The sequence below is a fragment of the Myxocyprinus asiaticus genome, chromosome 15 (genome assembly GCF_019703515.2).
Source record: "Myxocyprinus asiaticus isolate MX2 ecotype Aquarium Trade chromosome 15, UBuf_Myxa_2, whole genome shotgun sequence".
Taxonomy (NCBI): Eukaryota; Metazoa; Chordata; class Actinopteri; order Cypriniformes; family Catostomidae; genus Myxocyprinus; species Myxocyprinus asiaticus.
The window spans coordinates 33,285,345-33,312,863 of NC_059358.1; the positions used below are offsets into that span (position 1 = coordinate 33,285,345).

At 36.1% G+C, this 27,519-nt stretch overlaps 1 protein-coding gene across 5 annotated transcripts in view; it reads left to right on the forward strand.

Annotated features, from left to right (window-relative positions):
- The window catches only part of LOC127453278 (nuclear receptor ROR-alpha B-like), a 61,314-nt gene extending 34,316 nt beyond the window's left edge, over positions 1-26,998 (forward strand). For 3 of the 5 annotated variants that reach the window (XM_051719517.1, XM_051719518.1, XM_051719521.1), the window contains 10 exons: positions 15,977-16,062; positions 16,196-16,337; positions 19,505-19,840; positions 19,930-20,049; positions 20,496-20,617; positions 23,103-23,235; positions 23,466-23,573; positions 25,183-25,293; positions 25,392-25,501; positions 25,637-26,998. In XM_051719517.1, the coding sequence (XP_051575477.1) occupies positions 15,977-16,062; positions 16,196-16,337; positions 19,505-19,840; positions 19,930-20,049; positions 20,496-20,617; positions 23,103-23,235; positions 23,466-23,573; positions 25,183-25,293; positions 25,392-25,501; positions 25,637-25,801 (1,433 nt within the window). In that variant the 3' untranslated portion in view covers positions 25,802-26,998. Of the gene's footprint in view, positions 1-7,486; positions 7,542-15,976; positions 16,063-16,195; positions 16,338-19,504; positions 19,841-19,929; positions 20,050-20,495; positions 20,618-23,102; positions 23,236-23,465; positions 23,574-25,182; positions 25,294-25,391; positions 25,502-25,636 lie in introns of those variants that run through there. The other 2 variants (XM_051719519.1, XM_051719520.1) reach the window with 2 other exon arrangements.
- Positions 26,999-27,519: the final 521 nt, after the last annotated feature.

A 27,519-nucleotide genomic window follows, 5' to 3' on the forward strand; every position in this document is an offset into this window, starting at 1 on the left:
CAGTTATCAAATATAAAATAAAATGCTTAAATAGGCATCATACAATATTTTTAACCTTAAAAAGATATTTACCTTTTTCTTTCGAGTTTTATTCTATGTAGTTTCTGTTGTTTGTAGTTGTACACAACTATTGCTGCCATGTTAACTGAACCATGGTTACTGAAATGTCCAAAACTTTGCTTTGTGTTTGAGTCGGAGGTAAATGATGAACATGGGCATCTTTCAGGATGAGATGGGATAGGTATGCATTAGGATATGCAAGATTTAGTACAAATACAGAAAGCAGTGATGGTCTGGCATACGTTTATAATGAGGTTAGGATTCTGATTTGCAGGATGCCCTGATTAAAACCAAAGATGCAACAATACAGCACAAAATAACCAACACCAGAGTGATCTTAAGGGTGTAGAGTTTCAGTACGATCCTATTATGGTTTAATATATCTGATTAATCTGCTTTGCTGAAAGGTTTATTTATTTATTTTATTAATATATAGAAGTTACCATGCAGCTACTTTTTATTTTTTATTGTTTTTTTCAAATTTGCTCATGTAATTTATTAATAGCTTTGACAGTAGCTGACAGTCATTTGATTGTAGACTCATATGTAGTTTGCGTGGAGAGGTGCAGCGTGGGTGTGTGACTCTACATTTTCCCACATTTTCATCACAAAATATGCCACACTATTCCACAATTTGCCTTTCAACTTAAAGCACAACATTAGACGTTTAGTCTAAATTTGGGTTTGATATGAAAAACTGAATAATCATCTTTGAAGCTGATGGTGGAAGAACCCTCTTTTAAATAGATTTAACTAAATCTAAAAACTCTGTTCTTAATTTGAAGCAGAATGATGACATATAACAAGTCTGCAATATGACAATAATGAAATAACAAGTCCATGATGATAAGTAACAATTTGCTAGGTCTTTTCTGTGTTAAGATACATGCGAGATGTTCAAATTGCTAAAACTCATCTAATATTCAGAATTCTGTCAGTTCATTTTGCAAAACTATCAGAAAGAAACTGAATATATCTATTCCTGATTTTGAGATAAATATCTAATTGACATTTTTTCATATCCTTAAACTCTGCAAGGAATTAATGATAGAAACAGTGATAGTTATTATAAACAGTTACTGAACATGATAATATCAACTAATCGCTTTAAACGTTTAGGAAGACTCATTGCTTTAATGTTTCATAATGACAACTCATTTTCATACTTTTAAAAAGCTAGCCAAAGCCACAATATTGTTTAATGGCCAGATCAGTCGATTATTAGTTTAACCCGTGCTTTGTGGCTGTGATAATCAGAACCACAGCTGTAGATATGATGAAGAGTGAACAGATAAATCATGTATTGCATGCATATTATCTCATTAATTAAACAAACTCTGCAAGATAAGCATTCGCTTTATGAAACACTTGAACATCCTCCATTCACAATCAGAGTGTTTGTTAGGCCTACAAAAGAGAGGAAAACACAGTCGCAAAGAAAATCGTTTCAACTGCTAAAAGATAAAGATTTTAAGTGCTACATCGTTCAGAAATGACTCTCAATCAGGCTTTTTTGTACAGTCCCCTAAAACTGAATTTTCCATAGCAGCCCACATCACATATGTGGTTGAATATCTGCTTGTCAAAATTGCTACAATTCAAGCAGGACTTGCCGAAGTCAGCTGCACTGTTGTATCTTATCACCTTGCATCATCTGATGCTATGGTTTGCCCGGAAGCTCTCGCGCTCGCTGTCCAGAACCTGCTGAAAGCTTTTTTTTTTTCTTTCTTTTTTTTTGAGATTGACAAATTATAATGACACCATGAAAGAATGACTGAGAGTGTTTTATAACGATAACTATTGTATCATATTTCATGAACAAGTAATTTTCTATTGTGTGTGTGTGTGTGTGTTTTTTGTGTGTACACTACCTATCAATACACCTGTGCTATATTGAGAATATAGTATGTATTCTATCATATATCATGGCCTCTATACCTTATTGCTTAAAGTGTGCCTATGTACAAATTCTTAAAAAAAAAAAAAAATCTAGAATTTCTATTTTAAAAAATTTGGACTGAAATGTTAGACCAGATAGTGAAGGAAGAGCACTCAAGTGTCCAACATGAATTACACCTCATTCAATACTCTTTAAATTTCAGATTGTAGTTTTGAATTGTTAAAAATGTTTGGTCACTGCATAGTTTTCATTTATTTCATAGTTCTGATGACTTTACTATTATTCTAAAATGTGTAAAATAGTCATAATAAGGGTATGATTACACACCATTTTGACTGGTGTGTATGTGTTTTGTTATTCAGGCAACATTTCTTGAAATGTCAGAAATGTCTTAATTAAAATCTAAATGCTATAAGGTTTCTGTAAGGGACAGCTTTGGGGATAAGATGTAGATATTAAAATTATTGTAAGAACAAAATGATGTCCTATCAACTGGGTACAAGCTTGTGTGTTTGTGTGTCTGTGTAAGTCAGTTTACTCTTGTTCCGCTGCTTAAACAGGCATTCAAGTTCTCAACAGGTTTTCATTCCGCAAGGCCTGTGCGTTAATATTAGACAGAGAGAAGCAGCGCTTTAGATGTCACATTGAACAAGAGGAAGTTATCAGCAGGGGGACGTATAACACCCTCGGAACTGGAATTTAAAAATCGATGGATTTGATCAAATACACTTGAAAAACATTAAGAAAACATGCACAGCAAGACATTTTGCAGTGTTGCACTAGATTCTGACTGCACACACATACACATACACACACTTTCTGAACATGCTGCCATTGAATGCTTCACCAGCTGCATGGCTGTTCGGCGCTGTGGTCACCCATTCAGTGTGTGAGTCTGTGTGTATATACGCACAAACATATGTGTGTATGTGCACAGGTGTGCGTGCAGAGTTTTTGTTTGATGCCATTTTCCATCACCTACATTTTGGGTGTAGTTTTCCTCCTTTGTTACCAAGCAGCGGGGTGTATCAGTCAAAAATAAAAATAAAATAATCCAAAATCCAATTTGAGAGTTTTTTTGTTTTTTGTTTTAAACATAAATTAAAAAGCTGATACTAAAAAATATCTGTTCTGTTTGCCTATAGAGCTAACGCTTATGAAACTGAATGCTTTGAAAGCAAAGTTGAAACTTCTGCGCACTAATGTATATTACTGTGGATATTTACCCCTTTTTTGTATGTGGGGGTTTCACACCTTTTTTCACTCTTGTTCTTAAATGTCTTTAAACCTTCAAAGACATTGAAATCATGACTTATACCTTCAGTCACTTGAAACCTTGAAAATCAAAAAGATTTTCTTTCCCTATGTACTCATAAAGTTTTTCCATTCAGAATGTTTTTAAAATAATCCAGTGCCTTAGATACACACCGTTAGACAGCTACCGAGATCATCTATAGACATATTAATATAGACAATGAGAGTAAAATGTGATTCTTTGTGTGCATGCCTGAAACAACATGCTCAGCCTTAATTTCTTATCTAACTTAACTTTATCATCTTATCTGTTGCCACTTTTTCCTGTGACAGAAAATGTTTTTTGTGGCTGTGCTTCTTTGTTGAATTTGTATATGCAGGTAGATCTTTAATTAGCAATTCATGATTTATCTTGGCAACAGTAATATTAATTTTAGAAATATTTTGACTTAATTGTAAAAAAGACTTTTCTTTACTAGGATGTACAAATGTTCTTTTTATTTTTGTCCTGAGCTCAGATAATGTTTTTACTGTTAAAGGAGTTTTACTATCAATTGTTTGACAAAATCTGCAAAGTTATTAATTTATTTGATTTAACAATTTATTTTGTTAAACAATGTTTATTTTAATATTATTTATTGGAAGATGACATGCAAAACCTTAAGCCATTATGGAAAACAAAGACTAATTAAAATTAGGACACAATGATTCAATGAATAATCAAGCACTGCTTATTCAGTTTATTTTATACCATTCTAGAGCATTTGATATAATGGCTTTAATTAAATGTTTCAATTTACGTAATAATCTTTCAAATTCATTAGTTCATCTCAGCTCATGTGTATCTGTATACTGTGTCTCTTTGAAAGACATTGGCTCTTGATGTTTTTCAGGTTTTCTCCTTTTCTCTCTCTTTCATTCTGTCTCTTGCTTTCTTTTTTGTCCTGTCACAGCACTCTTGTGTTCATCTCGAGGATTTCCGTTAGTGGAACTTTGTGGTTTTTCGGTAGTTTACAGTGCAAAATGCTGTGATGGAGGTTTCAGAAGAAGAATAGAGACAGAACCATTGAATCCAAACACTGGGAGACTAGTTATCCTATCTATATGATAAAAGAAAAACAGAAGAATGCTGCCTTGGCTTAAAAGTAACTTTAAAAAAAGAGAGGTGCTCATTGCTGGGGCTGTGACAAATGCAAAATTATGAGGGTAAACTACCCTAGAAAAAGGGCCCTGATGAAAAGCAGTGTGTCTGCCGATACATGTTGGTTTTTATTGTATTTGGTCAATTTAAATAAAGGCTTTTTATTATTGGAGACTTGGAGAGTGCCTTGCATGTTTTTCTGTGGTATTTTACCCTCATAATTGTGTATCTATAAGAAACTTTGGAGTGTTCTGGGTAATTGTTTGGAATAATAATGCAATAAAATAAGGCAACATTTCTTAAATAAAATGGAATATAATGAATGAAACTTTTAGTGAAAAGATGGTACTGTTTTTCCTTAAAGGAATGTTCCGGGTTCAATACAAGTTGAGCTCAATCGACAGGCACTTACAATGGAAGTGAATGGGGCCAATTTGTGTTTGGTTTAAAGGCAGAAATGTGAAGCTTATAGTTTTATAAAAGCACTTACATTTATTCTTCTGTTAAAACTCATGTATTATTTGAGCTGTAAAGTTGTTTTAAATTGTCATTTTTACAGTCATTTTAGGGTTTTAGCAGTGGCGGTTCTAGCTTGTATGGCGCCCTGGGCAAAACCCGCTTCAACACGCCCCCAAAGTTGTTGACATGGGACAACTGCCCATGTCGCCCATGCCTAAATCCGCCACTGGGTTTTAGGGTTTGTTGACTACATCGTCATGGCAATGAAGTTGTAAAATTGGCAATAACTTTACACAGAAAAGGATAGTAAGTGATTTTATCACACCAAAATCATGTTTACACGCATATCCTTAATATCTTGTGGCTATACTTTTGAAACAGTGAGTATTTTAACATTAAAAAATTGGCCCCTATTTACTTCTAAGTGCCTCACTGGAACCTAGATTTTTGCTAAAAAAAAAATGTCAAAATAAATTTTTGTGGTAATCAACATTATGCCACAAATGCTGTCGATTGAGCTTAACTTGTAGTGAACTTGGAATATTCCTTTAAACTTGTTTATCTTGATATTGTAGATTTTAAACAACTTTCAGTTTCTATCTACATTTTTACCATTTTTTTTAATTTATTTTTTTTATTCTCACTGTCTTGTTAGGAGTGAAACGACAACAGTATAGGACAGCTAGAGATTAAGCAGCTGTCTGCGGAAAAGTTTTTCTCCAGTGTTTTCCACTCATTGGTCATAACCTGCAGTTTCTTTATTTCACAAATTAAAAAACTTGCACATTAAAAACAGATAAAGAAAATCATAAAAACAGTAAAACAAAGAATAAAAAAAGAAAGAAAAAAATCACAAAAACTACAATGGTAATTTATTTCAGTAACCTTATATTCTGGATAAGATATGTCTTAAATCTTTACCAAGTTCAGAATGTATTTTATTTTTATAATTTGTTAAAACATATCCCTTTTGGAGAACTTGGGCATCTGAAATGAGTTTTGCGAATTGCAGGGCTGTTTTCTACAAACTTTCAAAAACGTAAAAATTCATGAAACTACAGAACGACAACAGAGGATTCTTTGCAGTAGTCCCACCATTTTTTCAGACCTAAATACTGAAGTTGTGGTGTAGTTTTATGTAATTTTCCTCTATCAGCAGCACATCAAAGATAATCATTTACAACATATCACAGCTTACATCTTAGTTACAGTCAATCAGAAATATATAGGTAAGAGACAGTATCTTCATTTCTTGATGTCTGTATGACAGGAGAGATACAATCACACAACTGGAAGTTGCATGATCACAGTGCAAAATTGGCTACCGCACATTTCGACAGGCAACTTTTTTATTCGTTCAGTTTTAGCTTAGATAATGCTGTCTTGAAATTTGGTTTAGTTCAATTTTTGCTCCATTTTGAACCATTGGCTAATTTTTGGATGCAAAGTTTTAAGCTAAGTTCTATGCAAATCTACTATGGTAAGTACCTATTTGTAACTGCTAATAGTTTGTAATGTCTTATAATTCTAATTTTGAATTACATAAAGAAATGTTTTTTTTTTTTTCATCTAAAAACATAATGTTTTAAGAGGCATGATTTTTGTGTGTAATGATGCTTAAGGTTGTCAAACTCACGAGCTCCCATGCAAAATGTAGGATGGTTCTTATCTTTGCTATATATTTCCATCACTTTCTCTGCATTTTGGATGGAATGATAAAGAGTGAACAGAGATGAGAAACACTTTTTGTAGGTATCAGCATGTGGTTAAGGTGATGAGATTGCAGAGAAGAGAAAAAAGAGAGAATATTTGCTCTTAATCAGCTTGCGGTTTCACAGAGATAGAATGAGAATTAGAGGCTTTTGTCTATATGGAGATATTTGTCTTGATTTGGAGTGTTTGTGTGTGTGTGCAAGTGAACATGTACAGTACTGTGCAAAAGTTTTAGGCACTTGTGAAAAATGTTGCATAGTGAGGATGTCTTCTAAAATAATGAAATAAATATTTTTTATTTATCACTTAAAAAATAGTTCACCCAAAAATGAAAATTTGCTGATAATTTACTCACCCTCAGGCCATCCAAGATATATCTGAGTTTCTTTCATCAAAACAGAATTTAAGACTTTTAGGATTTCATTTCTGGCCTCCTTCCTCCTCTAAACAATGCAAGTGAATGTCCTCCATTTTTTGACGGTCCAAAATGCATATTTAGGGTGCATCAAAATAATCCACACGACTCCAATCGACAAATAAAGTTCTTCTGAATGCAAACGATTTATTATTTTGAGAAACAAAACAATACTTCTATACTTTTTAACTACAAATGTTCACGTCAGTACATCTCAGTGACGTGCATTCATGAGAGGGATGAAGTAAGCTCGTTGGTAAGGTCACGTGTCATGTGGAGGAGGAGGCAGGAAGCGCGTCATTGTTTTTTTGTTTTTTTTTATTATTATTATTTGGAAATTATTTTTTATTTTATTTTATATTGTTTTGAAATTGTTTTGGACTGTTTTGGTTTGTGAATGGCGCTTGGTCTGTGCTCTGTGCAAGTTTCTATTGTAAACAATGACGCGCTTCCTGCCTCCTCCATGTGACGCGTGACCTTACCAACGAGCAACATTCACTTGCATTGTTTAGAGGAGGAGGCCTGAAATGAAATCCTAAAAATCTTCAATTCTGTTTTGATGAAGAAAGAAACTCAGATACATCTTGGATGGCCTGAGGGTGAGTAAATTATAAGCAAATTTTCATTTTTGGGTGAACTATTCCTTTAACATCATACAAAGTCCAGTAAACATAAAAAAGCTAAATCAATATTCGGTGTGACCGCCTTTGCTTTTAAAACAGCACCAATTCTCCTAGGTACACCTGGACACAGTTTTTCTTGATTGTTGGCAGATAGGATATTTCAAGCTACTTGGAGAATTCACCACAGTTCTTCTGTCTATTTAGGCTGTCTCAGTTGCTTCTGTCTCTTTATGTAATCTCAGACTGACACAATGTTCAGTGGGGGGCTCTGTGGGGGCAATGCCATCTGTTGCAGGGCTCCCTGTTCTTCTATTCTAATCTTTTCTATTTGCAAAAGTAATGTTTGAGAGTCTAAAATTTATATTTCCTTTTGACACACTAAAGCTGAAGATATAAATAACCATCTTCAGACGAATGCTTTTGTGAAACATCTTAAGTGCCTAAAACTTTTGCACAGTACTGTAGGTACCCATGTAATTGTTTGTTTGTGAGAGAGGCCCCCTTGGTGAAGGTGAAGGAACCACCCATGGAGATGCATATATGTTGAGTAACATGTGGGTGTGTGAGTGTGTTTGTTACAGTAGTTTTAACACACACATAGGCACTTGCCACAGCTGTACAATAGCAAAAACCCCTTTTCCATACAGATATTGCTGAAAAATGAGCCATTTGTACTGCAGTAGTTTGCTGCAGAAAAAAAAGCAAGTGTGGCAGAGAATAAGGCATGAGATTGGTCAGAAAGATATATAGTTATTGTAGAAGTATATTGCTTTAGGCTTTTTTTCAGTGTCAAGCAATTGGACTCACCTGGGCTCTGTAAACGGCCAAACAAAACTGTGATTTTTTTTATACAGCCAATCTTTGAGGCTCTTTCTACCTGTTAATCATTTTGCGTGTTCACAGGGTAATCCATATATGGGCAGCAGGAAGCTGAGAGCGTAGTAGTTAAAGCGGATCATTCAAGTCAAACGGAATATATAGCTTCATTAGCAGTTGCTTATGAAGTTGTGTGACGACAGAATTTTACTATCATTTCTTTTGACAACATTGAGACGATGCGCTGCTGCTCTGCTGCTCCAAAGTTACAGAATCGCTAACAGTGCTTACAGCACCTTTTAGTATCCTTACCCTCATGTTCAGATATCTCATAATGCAATACACCCCTTCACACATTCACACCTTCTCAGTTCGCTTTTTAACACATGCACACTTTACAACTGGGGACACCCACACAGCACTTGTACAACTGTTTTCTTTGGTTGCCCAAACCAAGACACACCTCAGATTTGACACAGTGGCACACACTCAAACTGATACAGAAACATACACACAGGCACACACACCTGCTTGTATTACTCTCTAATAATTGCACACACTAGAATTTGATAGGTATTGAACAATTCTGGTTCCGATTCTGATTCCACTTAATGATTCCAGTTTCCTGAACATTTAAATTAACGATGCTTTTATTAATTTTCTCCTTACTACTAAACAATACTTATTCATTCAGTATGTTGTGCATGGACAGAGTACAGTACATAAGATACAGTATGTTTCAAAATGTACATTTTTCTTTGAAAATGTGAGTCGTTTAAAATTAATTGTAGGCTATACAATGAGTACTTGTGCACAGTTCGGTTTAATGGTGAAGTTTACCCTCTTGCTTTAAAGTGTTGATAAACAGAGCATTTGAAGCAAGCTGTCCGCTAAAATGTACTTTTTATTAAGGCATATCATTTCTAAAAAAAAAAAAAAACTGATAATAACTATTAAGCTTCCGCAAAATTTAACAACAAAATTAAAATCAGAGTGCATTTTTATTTGTCGTCAATCAGATGTGTGGAAAATACATTGGCAACTATTGCAGTCATAGGCTGATGGTGTGTTTAAAACTACTGTTTTGTTTTTTAAAAACTAATATAAAGATCTGCATGTTTCATAAAAGTATGTTGTAAAATGTTCCAAAGCAATAAAAATCAAACTTATAATTTCATGTATACATATATTCTGATGCCAGTGCTGTATGAAACAACACCCTCAGTCACAAATCAAACTGACAATGTTTGATCCATGAGGAAATGGTCTTCAGTTGTGTATTAAATTATATCAACAAGAATGGATCTTTAACTCCAAAAACCAGAGGCCTTCTTTTTTTTGCACTTACCAATGAATACACCAAGAGCATGCCCAGACAAGTCTGCAGACTTTTTCACATTTTCTGTGCTGATTTTGAGGGAAAGTCTGTAATTTCTGCAGGATTTAAACATAGTAAAATGTGTTAAATGTAGCTGAGCATAAAATATCTTGATGGTAGCTGAAAGCAGCCAAAATATTTAACCCTTGTGTGACTTTCGGGACATTTTTGTCTTTTTCATTTTTTGCCAATGGCATAAATTTTGATATTTCATCCTCAGTTCCTATAATACATCTATTATACACTGTGTACACAAACTAGTTACGCAGGACCTTAAGGACAACAATGTGCCCATTGAAACCCATTAAAATGGCAATGTTTGATCCCAGTGCCATTAATGCATAAAATCATGAATGCTATGATATTATGCTTTCATTCCGGAGCCCTGGCTTCAAAATTATTCTCATGTTTAGCCTATGGAGCAAATACATGCTTTTTTCCTATTTTCTGTTTAGTGTGTTATAGAGCACTGCAGGCCAACTGAATAAATGATGCAGCGAAAATTGTGTGGGTGTGTTGGTATGGATGTCAGAGTATGTTTTGTATTGAGAAATGTGTGTGTGTGTGTGTGTGTGTGTACTATGTTTATACTACATTGTGGGGACCAAATGTTCCCACAAGGATAGTAAAACCTGAGATCACCTACCTTGTGTGGCCTAGCCCACAATTATATAAAAAAAAGTGTGTGTGTGTGTGTGTGTGTGTGTGGGCAGGTTTAAGTGGTTAAAAATCATTATGTCTATGGAGAGTCCTCATAATGATAGCTGCACCAACGTGTGTGTGTGTGTGTGTGTGTGTGCGTGTGCGCGTGTGCGCGCGTGTGTGTGTGTGTGTGTAAAACAACAGTGGCATTATGTAAACAAACTGGCATTTAAAGGGTTACAATCCTGAAAATGAATGAATATTTGGTTATGATCAGGACTGATGTTGGTTAAAAAAATGTACTCAGTGAAAGTGGAAAATAATATTAATATTTAATATTTTTATGGCAGTTTTTTTACGTGGATATTTTTGTCCTCTTAGGTACTGAGTGTGAGTTTTTTTTTTTTTTTCATCTGACACTGCACAAAAAAATAATAATGCATCAAAATCAGTGTTGTTGCTAATCATTGATGTATCCCAGACTGTGATAATCATAAAAAACAACAGTGACATTATGTAAACAAACTGGCATTTAAAGGGTTAAAATCCTGAAAATGAATGAATATTTGGTAGTTATGACTAGGACTGATGTTGGTTAAAAACATTAACTAATTGAAAGTGGAAAATAATATTAATATATTAATCATATTATTATGGCAGTTTTTTGACATGGACATTTTTGTCCTTTAAGGACCTCTGAGTAACTTTGAGCACAAGGGTTATAAACAAAGTTGATCTTTTTTGAATGACAGACTGCAATTCAGTGGAAATCTGTGGAGTTTTTTGATTGCGCACACATTGTGTCTGGGCCTGACCATGAGCAATAGAAAAGGATCATACATTTTTGGCAGATGCTATTTGCACCCCAGTGCAAATAGTGGCAGATATTATTTGCACCCCAACCTTGGTGCAAATAATGGTAGATTCTAATTGCACCCTGGTGCAAATATTGTCAGATAATATTTGCACCCATATTTAAATATTAACATACTGTATGAGCATCACTGCAGTGTGTTTATTGTGTTTATTTAGAGTCCCACAGACACACTACATTAACCTCTTTCCCTAAACCTAACCTTAACCTTACCTTAGAAAAAATAACCTTGGTTTTACTACAGTAACCATAGTTTTACCATGGTATTTTGTTGTAAATTTACAGTAACCTAAAAAATTAACCATGGTTACTATAGAGGGCCTGGGTAGCTCAGCCAGTATTGACGCTGACTACCACCCCTGGAGTCGCGAGTTCGAATCCAGGGTGTGCTGAGTGACTACAGCCAGGTCTCCATGGTATTTTGTTGTAAAGCAACCTAAGTAACCAAACTGGCCCGGTTGCTAGGGAGGGTAGAGTCACATGGGGTAACCTCCTCGTGGTCACGATTAGTGGTTCTCGTTCTCAATGCATGTGGTAAGTTGTGCGTGGATCACGGAGAATAGCATGAGCCTCCACGTGCTGTGAGTCTCCGCGGTGTCATGCACAGTGAGCCACGTGATAAGATGCGTGGATTGACTGTCTCAGAAGCGGAGGCAACTGAGACTTGTCCTCCACCACCCAGCTTGAGGTGAGTAACACCATGGTTAATTGCATTAAAACTTTAGTTTCTGCCAAAAAACATGGTTACTACAGTATTAGTAATACAGTGATGCAATCTACACACAATCGATGCCGAGCCATGGGAACGAGTGCAATCAACAGACCTTGCCTCTGGATCAAACCCTTCTCTGCACTCCTCGACATTCACCGTGACCAAATCACTGCAATGAAATCAACATTTATGTTAATTTTTATCTATTATTTTTAGTAATATTAAAGGAAATATTAAGAGTGGAAACAGGAAATCGAATGGGGAAAAAAGTGGGACAAAACACAGATTTGAACCGCAGTTGCTAGGACAACAGTACACATTCACACACCATCTTTACACCCCACTCCACTGCAGCAACACCTATTGGTTAGTTTGTCGTGTATTTCTGCAGTTCCACTAGACTATTGGGGTGCAAAAGCTACACTGTGGCAGATGCTATTTACACCAGGGTGCAAACAGACACTTTTTTTATTACTTTTTCACTACTTCCATCACAGGCTATCCACCATTTGTCATATAAAGCTAAAAAGCATTGTATGAACAACATGAGTCTTTTTGACTGATTTATTAAAAAGAACTGGTTAATAAGAGTCACCCATTCACAAACATCTCAGCTAAAACAATTTCTTTAGCCATGCTATAGATATAGCAGCATACGTAGCATACATAGCATAGCCACTGATAGTGGTGCGGGAAATACTGTAGTACAGCACAATCTTTATTTGTGGAAGAATGCAGATGTATAAAAATGGAACCAAAGTAATGAAAATCATACAGTTCTAGTAGGTTCTGAATATGAATTAATTCTTGATTTACAACCTTAACACAGACAAGAAAAAATGTATCTCACAATTCGATTTTTAACCCACCACAACTTACAATAACCTTCCAAATAGCTTATAATAACTAGTTTTTAAATTTGTGAAAAACTACATGGCAAATGTACTATGCCCTTACTACGCAGCACTGATTCAAGAAATCTGAGATGGTTTGGTTTCATTGCCTCATGAAGCAATATTTGATAGAGTGATGTGATGTATCAGATTATTATTTCCACCAAAGCTACTTTGGGAGATGTTGGGATTGGGAGAAAAGAGAATGAGAATGAGAGGGGCGTGGGGGGGGGCGGACATTCCTGGCAGTAAAAACACAGATGAAAGAGCACATTACTGGCAGTCGCATCCTTTGTGAGCGAGACAGAGAGAGGGAAAGAAAGAGCAAGAAAATGCATGAAAGAGGGAAAGTCAGAGTGAGAGAGAAGCCAGTAAACCACTTAAAAAGACTCTGAGGTTTACACCTTCACATCCACCTCCTCACACTCAGATATTCCCCCACTGTCAGTCTCTCTTTGTGAATCTCCCCCTTTTTTCGTGAGGTGTTATTTGATTTTTCTTGACGTTGTTGTTTTTGTGAGAAAAATGCCCTTCTCTAATTTACCCAGTGCACGAGCTTTGATAAACCAGGTGGGAAAACTCATCAAAAGAAGCTTTAATTTTTTGACATGAAAAGGTCAGGCTGATGTGACATATTCCACCTTAAAACAGGTCACCTTTTCTTTATGAATTTAAATATCATGATTCACCCACAACAACAGGACAGGTCTAGAGACTCTGAGAGAACCCCAACTGGCAGTCTTGTATTCCATGTATATTGTATTCCTTGTGAACTGACTTAATATCGTTCTCTGCCTCACATCGTCTTCCTTTTTATCTCTCTTTCACACTGACTTCCTCCAACCTGTATGTGTGCATGGCTGCGTTTGTGTGTGTACTTGTTTGCGTTTGCATGTATGTTCCTTGGTACTGGACGATGTGACCACATCACTTAGCCTCATACATTTGCTGGAATCCAAGAAATAAGTAGGTTAGATTTACTGTAATTTTGACTGAAAACACACACACACATACACAGACTTATTTTTTGTTTGTTCATCTCAGGACCCTACAGACCCAGTGTTACATTGCATGTACAAAGTTATGGATTTTAAAAGAACTATGAAACATGTAGTATGACACACATAGATCTGTAACCTTTGCATTTTGTTGCTTCTGATATTATTGTTAAATTTAATTTGCTGTAATAATATTGCATGCATCAATTTGTGTGTTCATATGAATACGTGAGGTGCTATGCACAACTGCACAGTCCATGACGTCTCTTCAATTTATTCATTCATTAGTTTGTTCGTTGGTTCATTTGTACATATAAGTACGTACGTATGTATGTACGTACATACGTTCATTTGTTCATTCATTCATCATAACTCTGCTTTCCTCTCTTTCTTTCTCTCTCTCTGTCTCTCTCTCACTTTCTGTCTGCCGGTTCATTAGATTATGATTTCGAATGTGGCTTTTAGAGATTATCTTTTGTCTGTAACAAAACCTGTGTGTGTATGTGTGTGTGTGTGTGTGTTTCTGTGTTGCAGATTTTTTTTTTATTCGTAGCTCTGTGTATTTGTGTTTGTATACATAATTACTGTGAGTGTGAACTGTAGTTTAAAATATTTAGCTGCAAATTCACTCTAGAGTATGTAGTCATCAACTGTTTCATTTGTTCTGTTTTAATCAGTGTATTAATTTATCACAGAATATGCTTCGGGACAAGGTACTATTCCTTGTCTTGCCATTTTAGCATGAACCAAAAACACAATAGACACTATCACATCACTGATTCTTGAGATAAGGGACAAAACATATAAAATCTTAGTTTTTATTTTTTAATACTAAATTAATTTGAAATTGACTGATTTTTTAAAAAAAGGTATCAGCTAATGAACCATGTGAGGCTTTTTTTTTTTCTGAAAATTGACTATTCACTTCATAATTTACATCTTACAGTGATTTGTGTCAACTCCGTCAGACACACTAAAAACATGCTATTTTAATTTGATCCATCCAAAGAGAGTGTAAAGTCTTTAATTATCTAATAATAGTATTCAGTAAAGTTAAGTGATAAAATACATTCTTTATTTTTTTTCTGTTTTCACACAATTTTGAAAATTCTGACAGAGATGACAAAATTTTATATTTTTCCACCTTAACCATGTGTTGTACTCTGTAGCCATTTAATTTTTTCCTCAGTTGAAGCTGCCTCTATAACCTAAACTAAAATGCCAAAATATATCCCACAATTCTAACAGAAAGTATTATGATGGAAATGACGGAGTAGACATGTCGAAGCTGTGACCGCAGAGTCTTAAACATTGTTTGTTTAAAATATAAAAAATATAAAACTTACTAGACCATGTGCCCTACTGTTGCATCCACCATGAGCAGGAAGAGGGAAACAAAGATGACCATGACATTGTCTGATTTATTCAGAATTAAAAATAAATAAATCTGACCGAGCTGACACAAAGTGAGGTCACAACTTTAATATGCAGTTGTTGTTTTTTTTTTGTTTTGTTTTTTTGTTTGTTTTTTTTTGGAAAATAGAATTTAAAGTTTACTTTATGTATTGTTTGATATCTTACAGATCTCTACCTTTCATTTGATATTTTTTAAATTGTTGAATTTTTAAACAATTTGTTTGGCAGTTTATCATTGTGACTTCTTGCGGAGTACAGTTTAATTTACATGTGCTTCCAAGTACAGTAATTAAAAAAATATATATTGATGTTATTAAAAAAAGTAATAAAATCCCTGAATATACACATTTCCTATAGATTTGACTTTTCCAGTATTTTTATTGTTATGAATTTCTTGATTTTTAACATAAAGATGACTTTTGTGTGTAAGACATGTTTTGTCCCTTATCTCAAGAATCAGTGTCATACTTTATTTTCAATTCAACACTTAAAATCTTGTTTTAAGACATTTTATGCCTTAATTGCATTCATTTAATTTGATAAGGATCAATCTATTCTGGGTTAGGAAGCAGGCACAGCGATATGCTGAATTCAAGATATTGCCCTCTGCTGGCTAGGTATTTGATCTGAATGAAAGCACTGTGTTATTATTTTGTGTGTGTGTGTGCGTGTGTGCCTACAGCTCAGATAGAGGTGATCCCATGTAAGATCTGTGGAGATAAGTCATCAGGTGTTCATTATGGAGTTATCACTTGTGAGGGTTGCAAGGTAAGCATTGCATTGGCATTTCTTACTAATATCACATATTATTATTTTGGCATGGATGTAATGGGAGGCACAAACAGGATCATGCTGCTCAGATCTTCTGTACCACTCTATTCCCATTTGTCTCTCTCCACAGGGGTTCTTCCGCAGAAGTCAGTCCTCCAGTGTGCAGTATTCATGTTCCAGGCAGAGTAACTGTCCTATTGACCGCGCCAGCCGCAACCGCTGCCAGAGCTGCCGACTTAAAAAATGTGTTGCTCAGGGCATGAGCCGCGACGGTGAGAAAGGATGGATGGATCGATGGATGGATGGAGAGAGGAATAAATATTTGAATGGATGGATGGATATGTTTAAACTGATGGATGGATGGAGTGAGGGAAGGAGGAATGGATATTTGAATGGATGGATAGTGTTTAAATACATGAATGAATGAATTAATTAATTAATTAATGGATGGATGAGTTTAAATAGATGATTGAAAGAAAGAATGAATGAATGAATAATAATTATAATAATAATTAGTTACATTTATATAGTGCTTTTCTAGGCACTCAAAGCGCTTTACATAGTATAGAGGAAATCTCCTCAACCACCAGAAGTGTGCAGCATCCACCTGGATGATGCGACGGCAGCCATAGTGCACCAGAACACCCACCACACACTAGCTATTGGTGGAGAGGAGAGTAGAGTGATATAGCCAATTCAGGGATGGTGATTATTAGGAGGCCATGATAGATAAGGGCCAATAAAGGGAATTTTAGCCAGGACATTGGGGTTATATCTCTACTCTTTACGAGAAGTGCCCTGGGATTTTTAATGACCACAGAGAGTCAGGACCTCGGCTTAAAGTCTCATCCGAAAGATGGTGCTTTTTATAGTATAGTTTCCCCATTACTATACTGGGGCATTAAGACCCAAACAGACCGCAGGGTGAGCACCCCATGCTGGCCTCCATAATACCACTTCCAGCAGCAAACTTAGTTTTCACCAGGAGGTTTCCCACTGAGGTACTGGCCAGACTCAACCCTGCTTAGCTTTAGTGGCAACCAGGCGAGAGCTGCAGGATGATATGGCCGCTGGATGAATGAATGAATGGCTGGCCTGGCTGGCTGGATGGATGGATGTGCTTGAATGGATGGATGGATGTGTTTGAATGGATGGATGAATTAATGGATGAATGGATGGATGGATGCATGTTTTTGAATGGATGGATGGTTGGTAAATGGATGGATGAATGAATTAATGGATTTGAGTGGATGGATGGATGGATGGATGTTTGGATTGATGGATAAATGTTTGAATAGATGGATGGATGAATGGAATGATGGATGGATGGATGATGGAAGAATGGATGTTTGAATGGATAGATCGATGGATTAATGTATTTGAATGGATGGATGGATGTTTGACTAGTTGAATGGATGGATGAATGTATTTGAATGGATGGATGGATGTTAGACTAGTTGGTTGGATGGATGGATGAATGAATGAATGAGTTTGTTTGGATGGATGGATGGATGGATGGATGGATGAATGGAATGATAGATGGATGTATGGATGTTTTAATGGATAGATGGATGGATCAATGTATTTGCATAGATGGGTGGATGTTTGACTAGATGGATAGATTGATAGATGGTTGAATGTGTTTCAATGGATGGATGATAGATAGATGGATGGACGGATTAATGGATGTATGAATGTGTTTGAATGGATGGATGGATGGATGGATATTTGAATGGATGGATGGATGAATGTATTTAAATGGATGGATGGATAGATGGATGAATGTTTGTATGGATGGATGAATGTTTGGATGGATGGATGAAGGAATGGACATTTGCACGGATGAATGGATGTTTGACTAGATAGATGGATGGATGTTTGACTAGATGGATGGATAGATAGATGACTGTGTTTGAATGGATGGATGGATGTTTGACTAGATGGATGGATAGATAGATGACTGTGTTTGAATGGATAGATGGATGTTTAACTAGATGGATGGATGGAGGAATGGATATTTGAATGGATGGATGAATGTGTTTAAATGGATGGATGGATGTTTGACTAGATGGATGGATGAAAGTGTTTGAATGGATGGATGGATAGATGGATAGATGGATGAATGTTTGGATGAATGGATGGATAAATGTGTTTGAATGGATGGATGGATAGATGGATGGATGTTTGACTAGATGGATGGATGTTTGCATGGATGGATGGATGGATGTTTGACTAGATGGATGTATAGATGGATGAATGTGTTTGAATGAATGGATAAATTAATGGATGGATGGATGGATTAGAGGATGAACTTATGGATGGAGGGGTGGATGTGTTGGAATGGATGGATGGATAAATGAATGGATGTATGGATAAGTGGATCGATGGATAAAATAATGGATGGATGTTTGGATGAATGGATGGATGAATGTTTGAATAGATGGATAGATTGATTAATGTGTTTGAATGGATGGATGGGTGGATGAATGAATTAATATTTGAATGAATGGATGGAGGAATGGACATTTGAATGGATGGATGTTTGCATGGATGATGGATGTTTGACTAGATGGATGGATGGATGAATGTATTTGAATGGATGGATGGATGTTAGACTAGTTGGTTGGATGGATGGATGGATGAATGAATGAATGAGTTTGTTTGGATGGATGGATGGATGGATGGATGGATGGATATTTGAATAGATGGGGAATGTGTTTAAATGGATGGATGGATAGATGGATGAATGTTTGGATGAATGGATGGATGAATATGTTTGGATGGATGGATGGAAGGATGTTTGACTAGATGGATGTATAGATGGATGAATGTGTTTGAATGAATGGATAAATTAATGGATGGATGGATGTTTTAATGGCTGGATGGATGAATGTTTTTAATGGATGGATGGATGGATGGATGGATGAATTAATTGCTGGAGGGATGGATGTGTTTGAATGGATGGATGGATGGATAGCTAAATGAATGGGTGGATGGATTACTGGATGGATGGATGAATAAATGGATGATGTTTGAATGGATGGATGGATGAATGTGTTTGAATGGATAGATGAATGAATGTGTTTGAATGGATGCTTGAATGGATGGATGGATGGATATTTGAATGGATGGGTGGATGGATGGATGGATGGATGGATGAATGAATGTGTTTGGATAGATGGATGTTTGAATGGGTGGATGGATGGAAGGATTTATTTCTCAGAATGGATGGATGAATAGACATTGAAATAATAGATGGATACATTTGAATGAATGAATAAATAGATGTTGGACTGAATGGATGGATGCTTTATTTGAATGCAAAAGTATACATTTAAGGAATAACATTTTGACACATTTGTATATAAAAACTGTTTATTGAAATCTATTATGTAACCATGTAATTAGTGATATGTTTTCCATTGTATCTTCTCCTCAGCGGTGAAGTTTGGTCGCATGTCCAAGCGTCAGAGAGACTCGCTGTTTGCAGAAGTTGAGAGACACCGGCAGCAGCAGCGTTTTCAGGGCAACTCAGTTCAAGAACCCCAGCCTCTACCAGCCTACCGGCCCAGCAAAGAGCCCAGAGAACAGTCATCACATCTCATTCCTACTCTGCCTCCAGCCTACCCCTATTCTGTGGAGCCTGAACTGCCAGGCTGTCCACCAGAGGTGCATCCATACCTGGAGTGTCGCAGAAGCGAGGCCCAGGCTCCTGGTCTGGCCTGCAGGGGCTCCCACAGGAGGGGTGAGAGCAACAGCCTGACAGCTGGTAGAGGCAAGAAGTTCTCTTTTTTCCACCACCACAGAAATTCACTTCCCATCTTATAACATACTGATCTTGATATTTTCTCTTTTCTCTCTCAGGCTTTGACTCCACAAGGTCTACACCAGAGGCCATCCTAAACATGCCAGGTAGTGAAATGGGGTTTCGACCTTTTGACCCTGAGAGCTCGTTTTTTGGCTACTCAACCTCTCTGCACATAGGTGAGAGACCAATGCAGTTTAAAACAGAGTGATGTCTGAAAGATCAAATGTGCTGTGTGGCATTATAGAGTAGTTTAAAAAGGGGGATTTCAAACTGGGGTCCTTGGCAACAAGTGCTTAGGGGGTCTGCTAAAATTTTAAAATAAATTATTGTACACATTATTTTTAGGGCAGTCAAAGTTCATTTTTGTTCATTTTTTAAAGCAGTCTTAGTGAATTTGGCATTAATACAGTTTCATTCTTTCTAAAGACTGTTTGGAAATTAGGTTAATCATGATTATTTTATTCTATGAAAGATACACAAGATACACTTTGGCATCAAAAGGTTTGAAACCCCAGGTTTAATGGGTTTTAAAGTACAGAATATTAAACTATATAAAGTAGTGTTTGAATGTTGTGAATTCTGACCAACACTTTGTTCCTTTTTTAATCTCAATTTTTGGCAGAGGAGCTTTGTGCGAGTATTGTGCGTTCCCACAGAGAGACGACTCAGTATCGTCCAGAGGAGGTGCAGTCTCTCAGATGGAAGGTTTTCAGCAGGGAGGAGATCCATGCTTACCAGAGCAAGGTACAACTCCTCTATTATTCTATTACTAGCGTAACATTTACTGTGATGACCACATGAAATACTGTGGTATTAGTAACATTCTTACCTTGTCTTTCTGATCTAAAATCTATATATACACTACCATTAAAACATTTGAACACTCCTACTTGTTCTACTGTATTTGTAATTATATACTGTACACCTCATCTCATTATTATTTTATGTTTTCCACATTACAACCCCAATTCTGAAAAAGTTGGGACAGCATGAAAAATGCTAATAAAACAAAAAAGAGTGATTTGTAAATTATATTCACCATTTGCTATATTGAAAGCACTACAACTAAACATTATATGATGTTTTACCTTGTGAATTTCATTGAAAATGTACAGTAATTTCAAATCAGATGATTGCAACACACTCCAAAAAAGTTGGGACAATTGAGTGTTTTCCACTGTGAAACATCACTATTTCATCTAATAACACTTATTAAGCATTTGGGCACTGAAGACACAAGTTTGTTAAGTTTAAAAAGTGGAATTTTCCCCCATTCATCCATTATGCAGGTCTTTAGCTGCACAATTATACAGGGTCTTCGTTGCCATATTGTGCGCTTCATAATGCACCACACATTCTCAATTGGAGATTGTCAGGACTGCAGGCAGGCCAATCTAGCACCCATACTCTCTGCTTATTCGGCCAGTATGTGGTTAGAAGTTGTCCTGCTGAAACATGCAGGGACGTCCCTGGAAAAGACAGTATATGTAAAAGTAAAAGGTGCTGGATGGCAGTATATGCTGCTCCAAAATTTGTACATATCTGTCTGCATTAATGGTGCCCTCACAGATGTGCGAGTTACCCATGCCATGGTCTCTGGCACACCCCTGGCCCATACAGATACTGGCTTTTGGACCTGACGCTGATAACAGCTTGGATGGTCCTTTTCCTCTTTGGCCTGGAGAACACGATGACTGTGTTTTTAAAAAACTATTTGAAATGTGGACTAATCAGACCAAAAAACACTTTCACTGTTCTGCTTTCCATCTAAGATGAGACCGAGCCCAGAGAAGTCGGCAGCGCTTCTGGACAGTGTTGACGTATGGGTTCTGCTTTGCACAGTAAAGTCTTAACTTGCATCTGTGGATGCAGCGGTGAATTGTGTTGCCTAACAAAGGTTTACTAAAGTAATCCCAAACCCATGTTCATGATATCATTACAGATGAATGATGTTTTTTAAGACAGTGACATCTGACGGATCAGAGATCACACACATTCAGAAGTGGTTTTCATTTTGCCTTTACGCACCAAGATTTTACCAGATTCCTTGAATCTTTTAACCATATTGTGCACTGTAGAGGATGAAATGCCCAAAATCCTTCCAATTTGTCTTTGGGCAACATTATTGGTGTTTTAATTATTTAATTAAAAACAGTGCTGGATTATTTGCTGAAGAATCTGTTGGCAAATTGACAAGTCTTGAATGATCCTTGCTCTTGAAGGACTAGGCTGTTTTTGGAGGCTCCATATACAGTATAGAGTACTATGACTATGATTGCCTCACCTGTTTAACATCTCCTGTTTCACATCGCTTTGTTATTTTAACTTGTCAAATTGTTATTAGTCTTAAATTGCCCCTGTCTCAACTTTTTTGGAGCATGTTGCAATCATCTGATTTGAAATGACTGTACATAAAAAAAGAAATTCACAATGTGAAACATCATATAATGTGTAGTTGTAGTGTTTTCAATTTAGCAAAGGGTGAATATAATTGACAAATCAATCCTTTTTGTTTTTATTAGTATTTTTCATACTGTCCCAACTTTTTGGGAATTGGGGTTGTAGAATGATAGTAAAGTCATCAAAACTATGAAACAAGACAAATGGAAGTATTTAGTTGGTATTTAGTTGGTAGTGATCATTAAAGAAATCAAAGCTATCTTACATTATAACTTCATTATTTTTCTTTATATACATAAATTCTCATAATATTATTGGAAGAACAGCAACCTGTTGAGCTTTGCAAACTCCAGTGTGGTCATATTCATGTTGGTATGTTTGAGCAGGGGAAAAAAAGCCCTAGGAGAAAACAATGTGTAGGCAAAAAAAAAAAAAAAACAGTTGTTGATGAACAGAATTTTTACTACATTTTATTTTCAAAGCCTTTGTATTATTTAATTAAAGTTAAATTATCTTAAAACAATCATTTGATTACCCTGATCTGCCATACTTTTTTTTTTTTTTTTGCTATTAACATTATTATTGATTATTATGTGAAATATGGAATAAACAAAACATATACACAGAGAATCAACTTAACTCTCATTATTTCCCCCTCCCCCTCCCCAACTCCACCCTGTCCCTCAAAAGATATCCCTGTGGTCAAAGCCTAAATTACACCATGCACACATTTGGGCTTAAATATGAACATATACTTTAAACATTTTCTCCAGTCTCAGTTCATGAGATCAGGCATCTGGTTTCTCTCTCTCTCTCTCTCTCTCTCTAGTCGGTGGATGAGATGTGGCAGCACTGTGCAGTGCAGCTGACTGATGCCGTTCAGTACGTGGTGGAATTTGCTAAACGTATCCCAGGATTCCGTCAGCTCTGTCAGAATGATCAAATTGCTCTGCTCAAGAGTGGTGAGACACATCTGTCCACAAAACATGCCAATTAATCAATTAAGGCTGGTATGTTGGGGCTTAGGACCATAGTTTCTATGCCTCCATTCTCATCTCTTTCTGCCTCTCTGTCCTGTCTCTGGCTTTGTCTCCTTCCCTTCCATTCTCATTCCATCTTCTGTTATTCTGTGCATTTTGCTCTCTCTTTTGTGTGTTTTTCTGTCTGTGCATTTCTCTTTTTTATTTATTAGGGTCCATGGAAGTGGTTCTGGTCCGGATGAGTCGGATGTTTAACACGGAAAACAACACAGTATTCTTCGATGGCAAATTTGCAGGAACAGAACTTTTCAAATCTCTTGGTGAGTTAAAGGAATATCCTGGGTTACAATAGTTGCCCTACACAAACTATTCCCTAAAAGGAAGTTCACCCCCCAAAAAATAAAAGAATATTGTGTCATCATTTACTCATTCCCATGTTGTTTTAAACCCAAACGACTTTCTTTATTCTGTGGAACATAAACGGAGATGGTAGGCAGAATAATCAGTCTCAGTCACCATTCACTTTCATGTGATAGTGTAACATCTTTTGTGTTCATGGAGGAAAGAAAGTGCTACAGGTTTGGAACAATATGAAAGTGAGTAAATGATGACAGATTTCACATTTTTGGTGAACTATCCCTTAAAATTGGTTGCTCCATAGACTTCCACTGTAGGTGCATTTTTGTCAACATTATTTTTGTCAAAATCATTTTCTGTGTTATTTGACAGCATGCCACTGAGCTTTGGTTGTTTTTAATCCGGAATTTTCAGATAAGCCATACTGGTCTATTTACTAATTTTATGTAGGGTCCAATACCGCACTCATGTACTGGTACTCGTACTCTTAAAAATGCTCCGATACCATCTGACGTACAAATGTCATTACGTAAACATTCATCCCACAAATTAAAATCACGTTATGCCCTAGTGAGATTGTTTAACCGCAAAAGCTGCAATTTAATGAGGTAAATATATAGTTTGCATGTAATTCAAATGTGAGCGCTTGTGAATGTGTGGAGACAGTGTTGTACTGACGCCGGCTGCTCATACCTTTTAAAGCTCCTCCAAGGCTCATACAGGGAAAACACCGTCATGAGCAACGCGCGCTCTGTTTGTAGCAGATGTGTTTGTAGCAGATGACAGTAAGCAGAGTGCAGATTCACTTTGTAGCACGAGGCACATACAGAGTACATACTTATTTAATTAAAAATCAGCCTTTTGCGGTTTAATCACTTTGAGTCATGTAGCGACTGGCTTTTCTGGAGTGGGAAGCTGCCTTGATAATGTCAGAGCTCCTTGATCAAAACAACACAGAAACACTTCAAAATAAATGCTCCATCAAAATGAAAGCTACATTTTATAGGAAAAAATTATAACAGAAATATATCACTGCTGTAAACTTATGTAATATTCATTATAATACTACTACTACTATTAATTATAATAATAATAAATCAGTAGTAATTGTATTTTACTTAAGCAGTATCTAATATCTGTGATGCTCTGTTATGCAGCACTTTATCTGACAAAAAAAAACTCCAATGTTGTATTTTGAATTGTGCTGTGAGGTTCTGTAATATTAGCACTTCATTTGATAAAAAATTATACTTGTATAATATTTGTTGTATTTACATTTGATTAAATTTGTAATTAATTCATTTATTTAAACACCATTTTGATGATAAAATTTAAATAAACTGTTGATATCGAGTTCAGAAAAAACCAAAACCAAAACAAGCAGGTATTGGACTCGGTATCGGCGAGTACCAAAAAGCAAGGACTGGTATTCATACTCGTTCTTAAAAAAATGGTGTCGGGACATCCCTAATTTTATGACTCATTCACTTCTACAATTGTAACCCCCAAAGTGAACAAATGTCAGTGTAGTTTGATGCTGTTTTTGTATGTTTCCATTTGTGTGTTATTTAGCATGTAGTGATCTAATAGCTGCTGTATTTGACTTCGCTCACAATCTATGTGCGCTGAGACTGACTGAACAGCAGATGGCGGTGTTTAGCGCACTTGTCCTCATCAACGCAGGCAAGCACAATAATCACATATTACTATAGATTAGAGAAGAAATTCAGACATCAAAAGAGAACGGACTTAATCTGTGTCTTTCTCTGTCATTTGTCTAGATCGGCCGTGTCTGGAAGACAGAGAAAGAGTGCAGAGAGTAAGGAGAGATGTGGAGCTTGCCCTGAGTCACATCCTGCACAGAGACAATCAGGAGAGTCTACTGCTTAAGGTAAAGGAGAGTGAGGAAAGAGGCTTTAGACAGTGAAGAAAAGGCAGAAAGTTATTTCCATACAAAGTATACAAATTTGTAGTATATTGTATATAAGCTTTAATTGGTAATGTTGTTTTTTATGTGTGATTCCAGTTGTACCAGAGGGTGCCGGTGTTGAAGTCTCTGTGTGCACAGCATATTGAGAAACTGCGGTGGTTCCGTCAGCTGTACCCACTCACTGTGCATTCCCTCTTCCCTCCGCTGTACAAAGAGCTGTTCGGCTTTGACACAGATATACAGACACTGGCTACTCACTGAACACACACAGTCAAACAGTTACAAATGAAACAGGTGTATGCAATCTTGGTCATTTACCTGTTGAAGAAGATGAATATATTGTAACTCTCACACAAACAGAAAATAATATTAATAGATCTATGCATATGTGTGAGTTTTTAAGTATTTTTGTGCAAATTCTAATTTGTAGGCCAAAGCTAAATATTAGCCTACTACAAATGCTATTCAAATGCTATTCAGTTATTCTTAAAGTTGCTTTTGACTGAGGATATATTGTAATGTTTTTAAAGATTTTGTCTTGATCCTTGCTGTTATAAAGGAGCATTAGCTCTGATAATTAAATTGTGATTTATAGCACTGATGAATATATTCAAAGAGTGAATGCTTTTGAAATAGAATATCTGAGATTGTCAAAACTATCAGTGTTTCCAGCCCCAGAGTATATTCAGTAGGGGGAAAAAAAGAACTGGGACTTTTGATCTGACGCCATCAGACATTTGTTTAGTCTTTTCTTTTGTTCTCTCCCTATTTAATTCACAGGCAATGTAGAGGCAGAGATTCTTTATACACTTATTGCATTAATTTAAATATGGTCATCTATTTTGACACCTTATGTGTTGCCATTTTTGTACGTCTTGCCCCTAAAATCCCACTAAAGCTTGTTTTGGCACATGCACTCCTCAACTCTTTAAGAACAACCTGTTATTTCATAATTGTGGAGTGTTTCCTTGAACTCACCAGTCCCATCAGACAGATGCAGGACAAGCTAAACTATAAGTTTGTTGTATAATCAGTATATTAAGATTGCTTACTCAATATTGGTGACTTTCACTAGTCATTCAATCAATTTAATAATTATAATCATTGAAGATTTATGCTCATGGGTCTACAAAAGAATTAGATATTATGCATTTATTTGTCAAGCTTGTGTAGACAATTAGATTGGTAACAATTGTTTTTTGTCTTAATTACGCAGTCTAATTTGTGGACACCTATAAACAATTCCCCAAATGTTTATTTACAGGAGTTTCATTTGTGCATTTTCCTATAATGTTCTAGTGAGCTATTTGCTCTGGCACAGTTTGTGTTCCTTTTGTATTTTGTGTCGGCTTTAAATTATCAGCCACAGTTCTGTTATTGTTTTGTTCTGTTTTGAAGCATAAATCCCAGCTTGTTATGTGCTCCTTCGCAGGAAAGGCCTCAAATAAACCTCTGAAAAGCATAGAAGTTATTGATGTGACAGATTTGTGAGGGAGGGACAATATCCAGGAAAAATGGAAACAGACTGGTTTCCCCTTTCAGACTCTGATGCAAACTCAGGCTGAAATTTGTTCCTTTCTGAGTTTTCACTGACTCATCTTGCTGACACATATGTTGTGCAATTCATACAGCCCTTTGTTTACTTTTTTAAATTGTTTACATGTTAACAGATCCCATGACAACATTATTAGCTAGAATTGCTCCAGTCAAGCCCAAAAGTAACACAAACATGTTACAACATTTTCTCATAAATCTGTTTAAAAAATAAACTTTGGGGGTGGACAGTTAAAATAATCAGAGATGGACCAGGAGAGCATCTCAGTTCAGGGCCATAAGGAATTCTGGACCCCCATATTGGTCTGGTCCCCTTTAATATAAAAAAAATACAGCTCAGTTTCACAAGTAAGGAATATAGATATGCAATTTGATGTCAACAAACCCAAACAGTTACACTAACTTTGTACAGGTACTAGAAACTA